Raw genomic sequence first — 12,935 nt, forward strand, 5'->3', positions numbered from 1 at the left:
CTTTAATACACTGTCAATTGCTCCAGAATTGCTGGCTAAACATAGTTACCCGGTATTAGGAACATAAGATTAAGCACATTTCAATATCATGTTAATCCACTGTAATATCTGAAGTGATACGTTTCAATGGGTTTTGTACTGGCAGATGCCTCCATAAAAATTCATGCAAATCAAATAACATATTGCAGACCTGAATGTGTTCTAATTTTCAAGAAGTAGAAATAGTTTTAAACAAGCTTTCTCACCTAGTGAGCTAATTTTCATTTGTCAATTATATTTCAAGCAAACTTGAAATATAATTAGATATAGTAACCATACTTCTGTTGTGTTGAGTAGACTGAATCAGATAATGCGCTATCATTTATAATGCGCTTTTATGTTTTCTATAGGTGGATAAGCGGAGCAGCGGTAGTCAACGCATTTTATTCTTCAGGCAGAAATCAGATAGGTAAGGTCTGTTCCTAAATAATTCTTTATTATTTCCTTATTGTTTTTAACCTGTAATGAATTTCATGACCAATTTATAATATTCCCCATAAAAGCATCACTGAGGCTGAGTTACTGATTTATTGAATGTACTCTTTGAAAGTAAATTTATTAAATTAGTACAAATCACATTAAGTGGTTTTTTAAAACAATATGCTCATTTTTAGCTAAATGATTTGCTTCTAAGTACTTTTTTAATTTCTAAATATTTTTTAAAGTCACTTATATTGCTATAAAGTTATATTGACTTCAAGACTTCCTAAGTATCAACATCTTTAAGTGATTTAAGATTTCAAGAACCAACTTTTCAGAGCTTTAATTTTCCTGACAATTCTGTATACTAGCTTTGGTGGAAATGGTCCTGTTCTGTATCATCTTTTTTTCTATAAGACTGCATGGGGCTCAAAAAGTTGAAAAGTCAGTTATATTAGGTTGAACCATGTGAAATTATATTTACTTAACCACTTTTGACCAAAAGAGAAGAAAAACTCATGTATTCATTAACAGTAATATAGCAAAAATATGCATAGAAATTAATACATGAGTAAATGATATATTTAATAACTAACTGTCTTAACATAACGAATATATAGTTTCTCTTCCTGGGAAGACCTTGACGTCTTTAACTTTCTCTTAAGGATCGCATAAATTGGTTTGTTATCAGTTGAAACTTGTGGTATCATGAGGGAAAGAAGTTCCTGAGACCCACACAGGAAGATGGGGCTCTGTAATATGATTTATTGATGTTGTACAATTAAGGGGGTTTCCCTCCTGACTTCCCCATGACCCGTCTCCTTCCACCTCACCATGGAAGAAGCCCAATCTTGTCTTCAGTGGTCAGTATAAAGGCCACTGTCTAGAGCTTCTGCTCCATATTAAAGCACAGCTCTGTCAAGCACCCGGCGAGCTTAGTGTGTTTCCCACTGTCATCACAGCTGTGCTATGGTATTCGGTCTCCCTCCTGGAGCATCCGTGTAGAGGCCACCCAGCCATGGTCCTTGTGACTGCTAGGGCCCCATGGCTATAGAGAGGACAGACAGGTGCACCTTGTGAGTGCAGGTCAGCAGGTGGGGGGTGGGGCTCAAGCGAGAGTGCCTCTGTTCCCCTGGGATTATATTAGCTTGGGTTTGGGATAGACTAGGTGTCTTTTCAAAAAGACCAATCAACTTTCCAAGCTTACCCAGATTTTGGGTGGGTTTACACCCCCTAGTTAGACTGACAGGCCTCTTTGATCCACTACCTTGCCTTACGCCCCCCAGCAATCCAGTACTGGAGCAGGGAAGGGAGGAATGTTAATCCCCTTAGCCTTGGCAGAGAAACGCTGTGATCCCTGGGATGTAGCTTCCTGGCTCATCAAGCAGGCTTATTCTCCCCAGTCTATTAAGCTCCGTGTCTAAATCCTTTTACTCTCTTTTCTTAATAATTAATAACTAGTTAAATACTGATGGTAACAGCTCCATTTTTCCCTAAGGGTTTTTAGTATGTAGAAAGGCACCTAACTGATTCAGTACTAGCAGAGGTATTCTAAACAAAATAGCCCTTTATTTCTAAGTGTGATCAAGAGCCAAGGGGGAAAATAATTTCATCATTATTCTAAACTACTCCTTTTGTATTGCAGAGTCTGCCCTAAGTATCATTTTTCTTGAATTTTCTTACTAATTCAATTAAAAATGATGAAAAATCCTGCAAGATTTTTACCATTAGTTAAAAAATAAACTTTAAAAGAAATTGAAAACTTTATTTTATTTTAAAATTAGATTATACCTTTCCTCATTGCTTTTAAACTTAGGAAGAGTTAAATTAAGGAGTATCTATGCCCTGGCTGGTGTGGCTCAGTGGACTGAGCACCAGCCTACAAACCAAAAGGTCACTGGTTTGATTCCCCACCAAGGCACATGCCTAGGTTGCAGGCCAGGTCGTGCAAAAGGCAATCAATCAATGTTTTTCTTGCATGTTGATTGATGTTTTTCTCCCTCTCTTTCCCTCTCTCTGAAAGTAAAAAATAATAAAACATGTTTTAAGTTATAAAAAAAGAAATTATCTTCATTTTCTTTTATGGTTTTTATGTCTTAAGTAAATCTTTAATCCAGCTGGAATTTATTTTGGTATGTGACATGAAAATGAATTATAATCAGAAAAGTTTGTCTTCATATAATGTGTAGATAATAAGTAAGACAGGTTCCCCAGGTTAAAATCAATTAGCTCAAAATATTTTCTAGACTAAAACATTTCCCAGCTAGTGAAATGGTTGCCTAAATTCAGACCAGACTCTTTTAAGTGATCAACTCAGGACCCATGCAGTCTATCCCTTGAAATGTAGTCCTAGAAACCATCCAAACCTTTTCTTAGAAGTCCTTTATCACTAGAGAGAGCCTTGACTTTGAAGACCTCTTTTTGATATTCAGTAATTCTGTCAGTGTCACATCTAGTTCATTCTAGACTTGGACTTAAATGAGATAATTAACTTCCAATGAAATCCCAAGGCAAAGAAAGCAAGGCAGCCTGGACTTTGGTTCTTCACTGGGGCAGACTCAGGGATATAGCTTCATTTTAATTCCTCTCAGGAAGGGCCCTGGGTCCTGTCAGACCTGGTGCTGACTTGTCCCAACAAGAAGAGCCAGACAGAGGCTCAGTAAAGCCACCTGGCATGTTTATCCCTCCTGTTGTTCTCTTGAACAGGCCCACATAGTTCAGGTCCAGACCGAACCTTGTGTGGCTCTGAATGACCACGTGTTCCTGGAGCTAGCTGAAAATTGGTCCATGTCAGAAATTCCCTTATCAGAGAAAGCCTGCGAATGTTCCCATTTTGTATTTAACACCCTCAAACCAAACAAGCACACAGCAAAAAGAAAATGAAGGTGAAAGTAGCCTAACAGTTCATGAAAATCGACCATTATCCTCTGAGTAATCAAGAATTGGCTATAACAACATTCTTAATATATAAGAAAGACCTTTTAAATACTGTTAAGGTAAATTCATCTGAAGGAAATATGTAATTTACAAAATTGTTAACCTTTCTTTATATGCTTTCTGCTAATAATAGCAGTTCAGAGAAAGGGAAAATGTCATGCGAGGGGAAAAATTCTTGACGTGACGTTTTCTCTTTGACAATTCATTTAAATCTTCGAAGTGAGGATTGTCTTAACTAAAAAATTAAAGATTCTGATCTCAATCTTCTTGATATAAGTGTTTGTGTATCTGTGAATATATGTATAACTTTTGCAACATTGTCTTAACATTTTCTTAATGGGATGGGCATCATGTGCATTACAGAATTAGAATTGGTATAAAATAACATGTGTCTTATAAATGACCCTCCCATCCTCACACAAATGCCCAAAAATAAAATTGCATAAGATTTCTCATGGGATTGGCTTTGTTATGTTATGATTTTTTAAAAAAATTGTTTTGTTATCATATAGAATTATATTATTTTCTACTTTTTTATTCAATTGCCACCTTTTCTCATAACTCATACATGCAGGCTATATTCCAATCTTTATGCACCTCCACCACTTAACATCGATTAAAAAATAGTCAACTTCCAGAATAGTAAAGTATGCTGAAAGTGTGTAACTCACTCACTGATTCCTATGCCTTCCTTGCATGTTTGCTCTGTGGAGCCTTAGAGACCTTTCATGTGGTAGGAAAGCTATATGCAAATGTTTGTCAAAGGTTTTTCTGTAAGTTTCAGGTGCTAATCAAAAATCTTATTAAACCTTAATATCTTATCCAAGGAATCAGGTTAGAAGACAAGACCAAAAACTGCTGCATTCTCCTTTTTCATTAACAATCAAAACTTTTTCAATTTTAGAAAATCTATAGATTATTTATTTTTAGTTTATCCAGCCTGGGTGGTCTGTGACTATCTTGAGATAATCAAATATTCTAAAATTGTCTTATTCATTCCTAGGAGTCTTATTTTCAGACTTGAAAATTAAAAGTAAATATTTCTAAACACTTAATGTAAAAAGAATGTTTAATTTTTTTCTACCAAAAAATGATTTTACCTAATTGCAATTTTGAGCTTTATATCAACAATTCTAAAATTATATTTTATAGCCTTAAAAATATAAACCAGAGAATGAGGGGGAAGGAGCAGGGAGAAACAGTCTTTTGTTTCATGGACTAATGACTTATTTAATTAACTAACTTGTTGACATCCATAAACATAAAAAAAAGCACAACTAAGCAGTTGGTTATTATGAACAGTTGTGAAGTCTACTGATAACAGCAATAAAGCTAATGGGGAAAATCCTCATCATAAAGATTTAGCTGACAGAGTGAAAGGAGAAATCATAATTTGCAAAGTTGAACTTGAAGACTAGCATTTAATATGAGCCATAAAAATCTTATCACCTGCCTGAAGAATGGCATATCAGGGTATAATTAAAGCAGCAGGATCTTTACAGTTAATGTTTAGTCTTGCTAGCACGTTTTATAAGAACATTTATATAATGGGTGGATTTAATCAGAGTACATAGTGTGGGAGATAATGTTCACTTTAAGTTAATAAAGTACTGTATGTAATTTTTATAGTTTAAGCTAAAAATTATTTCTTGTCACTGTTGATTGTTCAGGCAGCAACATGTGAGTTATAACTTCCATCAAAATTCACCAAGGACAAAAATATTTATTGTTTTATTATTCTGTCATTTTGAATGTTATAGCAACGTTGTAAACTTTTTTCAAAGGTCTGAAGAGCCCTTAATTGCCCAGTGTATTTTTAAAGTTGCCTCTGTAAATAACTAATATTTAACCCTGAAACACATGCAAGACTATGTCACATCCACCCTACCTGGAAGGAAAAGAAACAGTATTTGCTACTCTGTGTTAACCAGATATGAAAATGTTTATGGTCAGGGCCCTTCTCTGGTATTCCTTGTATCCCACATAGCAATGTCCCAGGGTTTTGCAAGTAATAGATGTTATACTAATGATATGTTTTTGTTACAGAACACGATGCTTCAGTTATTCAGTGGATACTAGAGTTTTAAAACATGAAATATAAAATTACTAAATTATGAGCATTATGAATGAAAGGGAGGGCATGAGGCAAGCATAAAAGTAGGAGAGAACTGTGGAACCAGGCCAGGCAGAAGATTCTGTGTTTAGTTAAGAGAGCAAAAGGGTTTTTAGCAGAGAAGTGCTAATGAGTTGCAGGATATCTGGCTGGAGGATAGATCAGATTTAGCATACATTATATTGAACACAATAGGTGGGTGAGGCAGGAAGTGGGAAGACCAATTAGGAAATTAATTCTGAGGCAAAGAATAAGAGTGCCAACGAAGATGGTGTCAGTAAGACTGATAGGAGGAGAAAAACAGAGAAGATCCTCAAGGGAGATACATGATCTGATCTTTTCCTCTGCAGATTGTATAAGACTTTGTTAAAGAAAGGAGGCATCTAAGATAAGTAGAAAATGTTCACCGTGGGTGAATTGAGACCCTTCAAAAACCATTAACAGAAATAATAAAGTAAAGGGAGTGATTGATGGCTTAGAGGGGAAAATGAGAAGTTTGATGATCAACATGTGAAATTTAACAAGTTCCTAAGACATCTAAGTGTAACAAGTTAATGTAGATGTCAGGGTAGACATATAAAAACTGTTATTTACTAAAGGCTTTAGGACAGTATAATAAATTTATTTATTCATTCATTTATCATTGGTTTGTTATTTATTCAACCCACTTTCTAAGCACCTAGAAGGTTCCAGGCACTATTCTAGTTTTAGGTACGTGAGATAATTAACCTGACCAAAAAAAAAAAAAAAAAAAAATAATGAACTCCAGAAAAAACATCGATACAGACTCACAAATCTCTGCTCTTCTTGGGCTAATAGTAGCAATGGGTGGGAGAGTCAAAATAAAAGAAGAACAATTATATATAAGGAAATAAACATAGATTTCTTGATGAAAATAAGATTGTGCAATTGGGGACACCTTTGATTGAGTGGCTCTATCTAATAAGCTATGGTAGATGGATAAATTGCTAGAGAAAACATTAGAAGTAATACTTGTGTTATTACATAACTGTTTCTCCCAAATATATACAATGCGGAAAAGATCTTCTGAGTGAGAACGATAATTTCCACTTGCTCTAAGCTCTATAGCAAAAAACAATCTCACTAGAGGTTGTCAAGTGAATTGTGTTTATAAATTACAGATTAATGGTGTTGCTCTGGGATAAACTCTTTGTTGTTACCAATAATAAAAGGCCTACATTTGTTTCTATCACACACGATTTTTGTGTATAGTTAAGTGAAATGGATATACTGGAAAACAGTTTAGGAGGCAAGAAGCCAGCCCCAGGCCTGCTGTCCTAAAGTAATGCCACAAATAATCCTTAACCATCGTCTTTCCTTGTAGTCTTTCCAGCTGGCATTCTGCAGCCCCCCTTCTTCAGCGCCCAGCAGTCCAAGTCACTGAACTACGGGGGCATTGGCATGGTCATAGGACATGAAATTACCCATGGCTTCGATGACAATGGTAAAGTATACTTGACATTCCTTTGACTAAGATATAGCCTAATAAACCTGATTAAGAGTTATTGGAATTTATCAGTACAAAAATACATTTATTCACTCATGTGTCAGTGGCCTAGCTAACACCACAATTTTAAGGCTTTCTTTCAAATTGTTGCTTAAGGACATCAGACATTTCTAGTGGTGAGGTAAGCAGTGTGTACTTCGCTCTGTGATGAAATGAAGCAAATATTTGCATTGAGAAAACACCAATGATAATATCTGGTCTTATTTCATGATTTTTAAGTCCTAGTTCTCCAGCCTTTTAGAAGGCAGTGTCCGTGTCTTAAAATCAGATATAAAAAATTAAACAGTAAGATGCCCATAAGCCATTAAACTGCTTATGATGTGTCACTTCTTCTCCCCACCCCCTCCCCTAGTTTAAGACCTTGTAGACAGTGGACGCTTAAAAGTATATATGCTGGAAAATAGATTTTTTTATTGAGAAAATAGAGCTTAAAGTTTCAATGAAATTGAGAGGAAAAGAAGTAAAGTCAGAAGATATGTAAAGAGGTGATAGTTAAAGCTGTGACAAAGATTGGTTTGCAAGGGGAAGGAAAATAGGAAGAGAACAATAGAAAGGAAATAATTAAGCTTTAACTAGACTTTTTGAGATCTAGAGAAAGAAAAGGAGGCAGAAAGGGTAAAACTTTGAAAAGAACTTACTAAGTGTCTGTTAACTCAATTATCTATACAACAGTCTTCACAGGTAGGCACTAAAATTATTTCCTTTTTTTTAATGAAAAAAAATAGATACTCTTAAAGTTACAAAGCTCGGAATTGGTGGAACCACAATGTGAGTTCAGGTAGTTTGTCTTCATAGCCCTTTTCTTATTCACTACATCATAGATAAGTATTAAAAAGATGATAAAATTCAGTGTCAAAATATATAATATATATAAATGCTACTATAGCTCAAAAAAAAAAAAAAAAGGAAAAGATCAATGTATTGGTTGGCCAAAAAGTCCATTATGTTTTTCCATACGATGGCTCTAGTAGTGCTTAACGTGGTCTTTAACGTCATTCAAAACAATTTTGTTAGATTTTTATTGTGACAGCTGTCGAGTCAGCATGCATTTTTAAAAATTAGTGAATTCTTGTGCAGACATTTTAATTTTGAAGATAAAAGAAAATACTTATTTTGGTGTATTATACTTTATTATTTCAAGAAAGGTAAAAACACAACTGAAACATAAAAGATTTGTGCAGCGTAAGGAGAAGGTGCCATGACTGATTGAATGTGTAAAAAGTGGTTTGTGAAGTTTCTTGGTACTATTGGCATTTGGGGCAAATAATTCTTTGCTGTGGGGCTGTCTTATGCATTGGCGGTGTTTAGGAGCACCCCTGGCCTCTAGCCACTAGAAGCCAGTAGCAGGAGATAGCCAACATACTCTAAATATCCAAATCAATGAAGTTAGTGGTGAAAATGAAAAATGTGTCTTTTATGGACAAAATGTAACAGACTTTTTGGTGAACCCAATAGTTAAGGTCAACAAGAAATCTCCAAGAAGAAAGGTGACATGCCTTTGTGCTTGACGTTGAGGAAAAACTGAGACCACAATGTGTCATGAGGGTTTGAGATATGAAATGAATTCCAGAATAAAAAATTTTGACCTTTTAAAACTAAAATGTCACACTAAACAGACTTGTTTCATGCAAAAACTAACAGAAATGAGGCATTATTTCAGGAGTGTTTATCTGGTGGCCTCAGGTGAGCTCTTACGAGCCAAGTCAGAGAACAGTCTGAATGATCACTAAGGCCCATCAGCAAAGAAAACCCTGGCAGTCCAGGTTCCATCAACTCTGCATGAGAAAGGATGACAGTTCCTGTTATTATCTGTTCAATTTCATGTTCTCTCACACACTGGTATTTCAGTTCTTGCACTTCGAATTAGGAATATCTTTTTGTAATTCTTGGTGTAATGAGTTCTGAATTTACTTGAATAAATATATTACAGGCAGAAATTTTAACAAAGATGGAGACCTCATTGACTGGTGGACGCAACAATCTGCAAATAATTTTAAAGAGCAATCCCAGTGCATGGTGCACCAGTATGGAAACTTCTCCTGGGACCTGGCAGGTGGTCAGCACGTATGTCATCAGCCTTCTCTTGAAAACTTTTCCATATGTCCAATCCAAAGTGAGTTATCGGTGCTTTCTTAACAATCAGTATACAATTAAGGGTCTTTTTGTTTTTTTTAACAGCTCAATGGAATTAATACACTGGGAGAAAATATTGCTGATAATGGAGGTATTGGCCAAGCATACAGAGTGAGTAATAATATTTTCTTCCCATTTTAGTGGTTCGAGTGGGTATATTTATCATATTTAATCATTCATTTAAAGCCATTTGCAAAAGACTCATAAATGTGTAAACAACAAAATATAAAAATGGGAAATATGAGGAGAAAGGGAATTGTAAATATGCTAACCAGCAGGAACAATATAGTTGTGATTGAGCTGAATTCAAGAAGCTGAGAAGAAGAAACATGAAACATTATATCAGCAGAAATGAGCAGATATATGCAGGTCCACAGAGGAAGCAAACTTCTTCTGAGAAATAATTTCTGAAATAAATTTATTACAAAAAAGGCCTCATAAAAAGAATTATTTCAGAATCATTGATCAATGTACTCAACAGGACCTTCAGTTTCACAACAGGTGAAGCGATATTTGGAAACTATAATCAGCATAAACTGCAGGCAAAATATTAAAACACAGCCCAGTTACAATGATACAGTGAGGGACTGTGATATGGTTTCAGCATGTGACCTATTAGTCATGCAAACTGTTATAGCCAGAGGAGTTTATCATGCAGCATTCCCTAGGTTCTCAATTAGCCTCCCATTAATTTGTGCATTCAACAAATACTTGAGGACTTTACTACGTGTTAGGCACTGTTCTCATAGATCCATGTGAATCTCATAGATTCAGCAGGAAAAAGTAGGGGTTTTCACAAAGCATGGAGAAATACTGATCTTGGAAGCAACAATGAGAAATGAGGGTAATATTGAGGCTTCTTCCAACCCCGAGGTAACCCAGGTGTGGGAGAATGTGCAGAGTCTACTTAAGAGGATACAAGGGGCAAGGTGTCTCCATGATGGGATGAATCAAATAGTCCACAGAGTGGATGAGGATGGAGGGAAGTTTGTTCGTCATAGAAATTTTGGGGTTAAAGGGGAGGAAAGTGACTTAGTAGTTGGGTCAGGAAAAAGGAAGCATCAGAGCCATGTGGGAGAGATGACCAGGGGGACCTGACACTTGGCAGTGAACATGGATGGACGATCAGAGTGTGAGACTTGGGAGATTCAGCTAACTGCAAAGCTCCCAAAAGAATGAATCCACACCAAGTCATGGAAGATGGTAAATGCTGCTCCTTTGAAAGCTTGCTAATTTCTTTTTTCACTGGATGCCAGACATCATGCCTTTACCTCTTTGGTGCTGGATAGTTTTGTTTTCCTCTAAATATTTTTGAGCTTTATTCTAAGACACAGTTAAATTCCTCAGAAATGGTTTGATCCTTTTGGATCTTGCTTTTACATCTTGTTAGGTAGGACTAGGAAAGGGCTCAGTGTAAAGACAGTTATTCTCCACTGTTGAGGCAGGACCCTACTATGTGAATCTTGAGGTCTTTCATTTGTGTTGGGCGTGCATACCAGACATTTTTATCTCTAATCCTTGGATGAGATTCCTTCACTAGTTTTGGGTAGCTTGCTCAGATGCACACTCATGTACTCTCTATGCAGCTCTCTTTTTTTTCAGTGCCCTGCCCTTGGTGTCCCTGAACTTTTTGTCCTCAGCTCTAGGACTCTGATTGGGTTTCCCTTCTCTACAGTGTGGCCCGGAGAGACTCAAGGCAATAAGTTGGGGCAATCATAGAGCTCATCTGTTTTGTTTATCATCTCACAGAGATCACTCTCCTTTTTCCCAATGTCCATTGTCACACAAGCCATTGTTTCAGGTATTTTGTCAATCATTGGTTATTTCAGCAGGATGGTTATTTAACCAGTCCCTGCCACTTTATCTTGCCTGGAAGAGGAAGACATTGGCACTCTTAGTACTCCCATGGTTATTCTAATACACTGACAGATTAAGAATCGCTGCTTTAAAAATCCAGCCAAAACCTGGGTTGATGATACTTCCTAGAATAAGTACAGAATTATAATGAAGCAAATTACATGTTTGCGAATCTTTAATTATACATGAAATCATAACATCTAATGCCCTGTCTCCTGACTAGATTGCAAACTACCTAAGATAGAACAGGCTCAAGTATCCCCCATTCCCCCAGCATCCTTACACAGCAGCGACTCAATAAATCTATGGTCATGGCAAGAAGAAAGAAATAAAGAAATGAAATATAACTTCTGCTTATCTAATTGCTCACTTTCCATTGTATTAAATTGGAAGTGCCATCTCAAAAAGTTTGTTGTCAATCTCTTTCTTAAGTATATTTACATAGAGAAAAATTATATTTTTCAATAGTATCCATGAATTCTTAAGACTTGAAAACATTTTTTGACATTCAAGCAACCTAATTCTTTTTTCCTACTGTAACTAAGGTTCACTTTGTTTTGCCCTGTCTTCAGGGGACCTAGATAATTGCTCATCCTTATTTTTAGAATCATGGGACATTAGGCCTCTAAGGGATCTTAAGAGAATCCCTTGATTTTTGGCAAGAATCACTCAAACAAAGTCTGGTATGGGTGTATATTGCTAAGAGTAGTAACTAAGCTAAATATAGCAATTACAGACTTCCTTGGCAATCCATTCTTCCAACTAGTTGGACTTACCCATCTATCAATGGAAAAACATTTACATAAGTTTTTCATTACTTATTTAAGTCATCCATTCATTTAACTGACATTTATTGCTCATTTGGCAAATGCTGGGTTCTTGTCATTTGTTAATGAGTATCCTGTTCTTTTCAAAGCATTCGTAAGTAAATTCTAGGTTGCCATATCTAAGTATATTATTATGGTGATTCTGATACAAAAAGGTAATTACTTGGTTATGTGGTCTTTGATATATATTTATACATAAGTTTGGAAGTTATAAGCATCATGTTTCTGTTTCATTAAATGCCTAGGCCTATCAAAATTATGTTAAAAAGAATGGTGAAGAAAAATTACTTCCTGGACTTGACCTAAATCACCAACAACTATTCTTCTTGAATTTTGCTCAGGTATGGTATTTTTCTTGATTGATAGACATGCAAATCATTTTGAGTTATAATTTTATAGTAAGTTAAATAATGCATGCTGAGTTTTCTTGTTTTAATTAATTGTGGCCGATCATTTGACTTGACTAAATTTTATTGTGTATAACAAACTGTCAGATTATATTAATGATAATTATGCTCCTGGTTGCCTATTACTGAACATTATTTGAAGAGTAAATGGTTGAAGAATGCAGAATTCCAATTTAATTTTTAGAGTAAGGAGTTTGCTTTTCCCTTGGCCTGCCCAAATAAGTAAGTAATATCCTCGATTAAACTTAAGCACAAGATTTTCTTTTTCTATTTCTATTCCTAGGTGTGGTGTGGGACCTACAGGCCAGAGTATGCAGTCAACTCCATCAAAACTGATGTCCACAGTCCAGGCAATTTCAGGTGCGTGGGTTTGATCATTAGCCAAGGTGCTCTGATATTGGTTCCAACCTTCTAACTTTGATTTTATAAAATTTGGAAATTCTGTATGTTTTTTTTGTTTTGTTTTGTTTTGTTTTTTGTTTTTTTGAGGGCTACAGGTAGGATCAACAGAACACATCAGGGTAAATGTCATGTTTATACAAGCATAGCCTTCACTGCTCTTATCCTCAGAGTATATGTGAGCTAGGCTCAGTGCCTGATGGATTCCAATGAATGTGCCGCCTCTGAACTCTGGCTCTATTTAAAGGTGGCACAAGGACATTTCTAAGAGACTG

At 35.8% G+C, this 12,935-nt stretch overlaps 1 protein-coding gene across 1 annotated transcript in view; it reads left to right on the forward strand.

The window, feature by feature from the left end:
• MME (membrane metalloendopeptidase) overlaps positions 1-12,935 on the forward strand; it is an 86,713-nt gene that overhangs the window by 65,003 nt on the left and 8,775 nt on the right. Inside the window, exons 17-22 of the mRNA XM_090273040.1 lie at positions 390-448; positions 6,855-6,974; positions 8,968-9,101; positions 9,216-9,281; positions 12,100-12,195; positions 12,545-12,621. Of these exons, the coding sequence (XP_090129166.1) occupies positions 390-448; positions 6,855-6,974; positions 8,968-9,101; positions 9,216-9,281; positions 12,100-12,195; positions 12,545-12,621 (552 nt within the window). The remainder of the gene's footprint in view (positions 1-389; positions 449-6,854; positions 6,975-8,967; positions 9,102-9,215; positions 9,282-12,099; positions 12,196-12,544; positions 12,622-12,935) is intronic.

Source organism: Furipterus horrens, unplaced genomic scaffold (assembly GCF_987537825.1).
Source record: "Furipterus horrens unplaced genomic scaffold, mFurHor1.1.pri manual_scaffold_1, whole genome shotgun sequence".
Lineage (NCBI taxonomy): Eukaryota > Metazoa > Chordata > Mammalia > Chiroptera > Furipteridae > Furipterus > Furipterus horrens.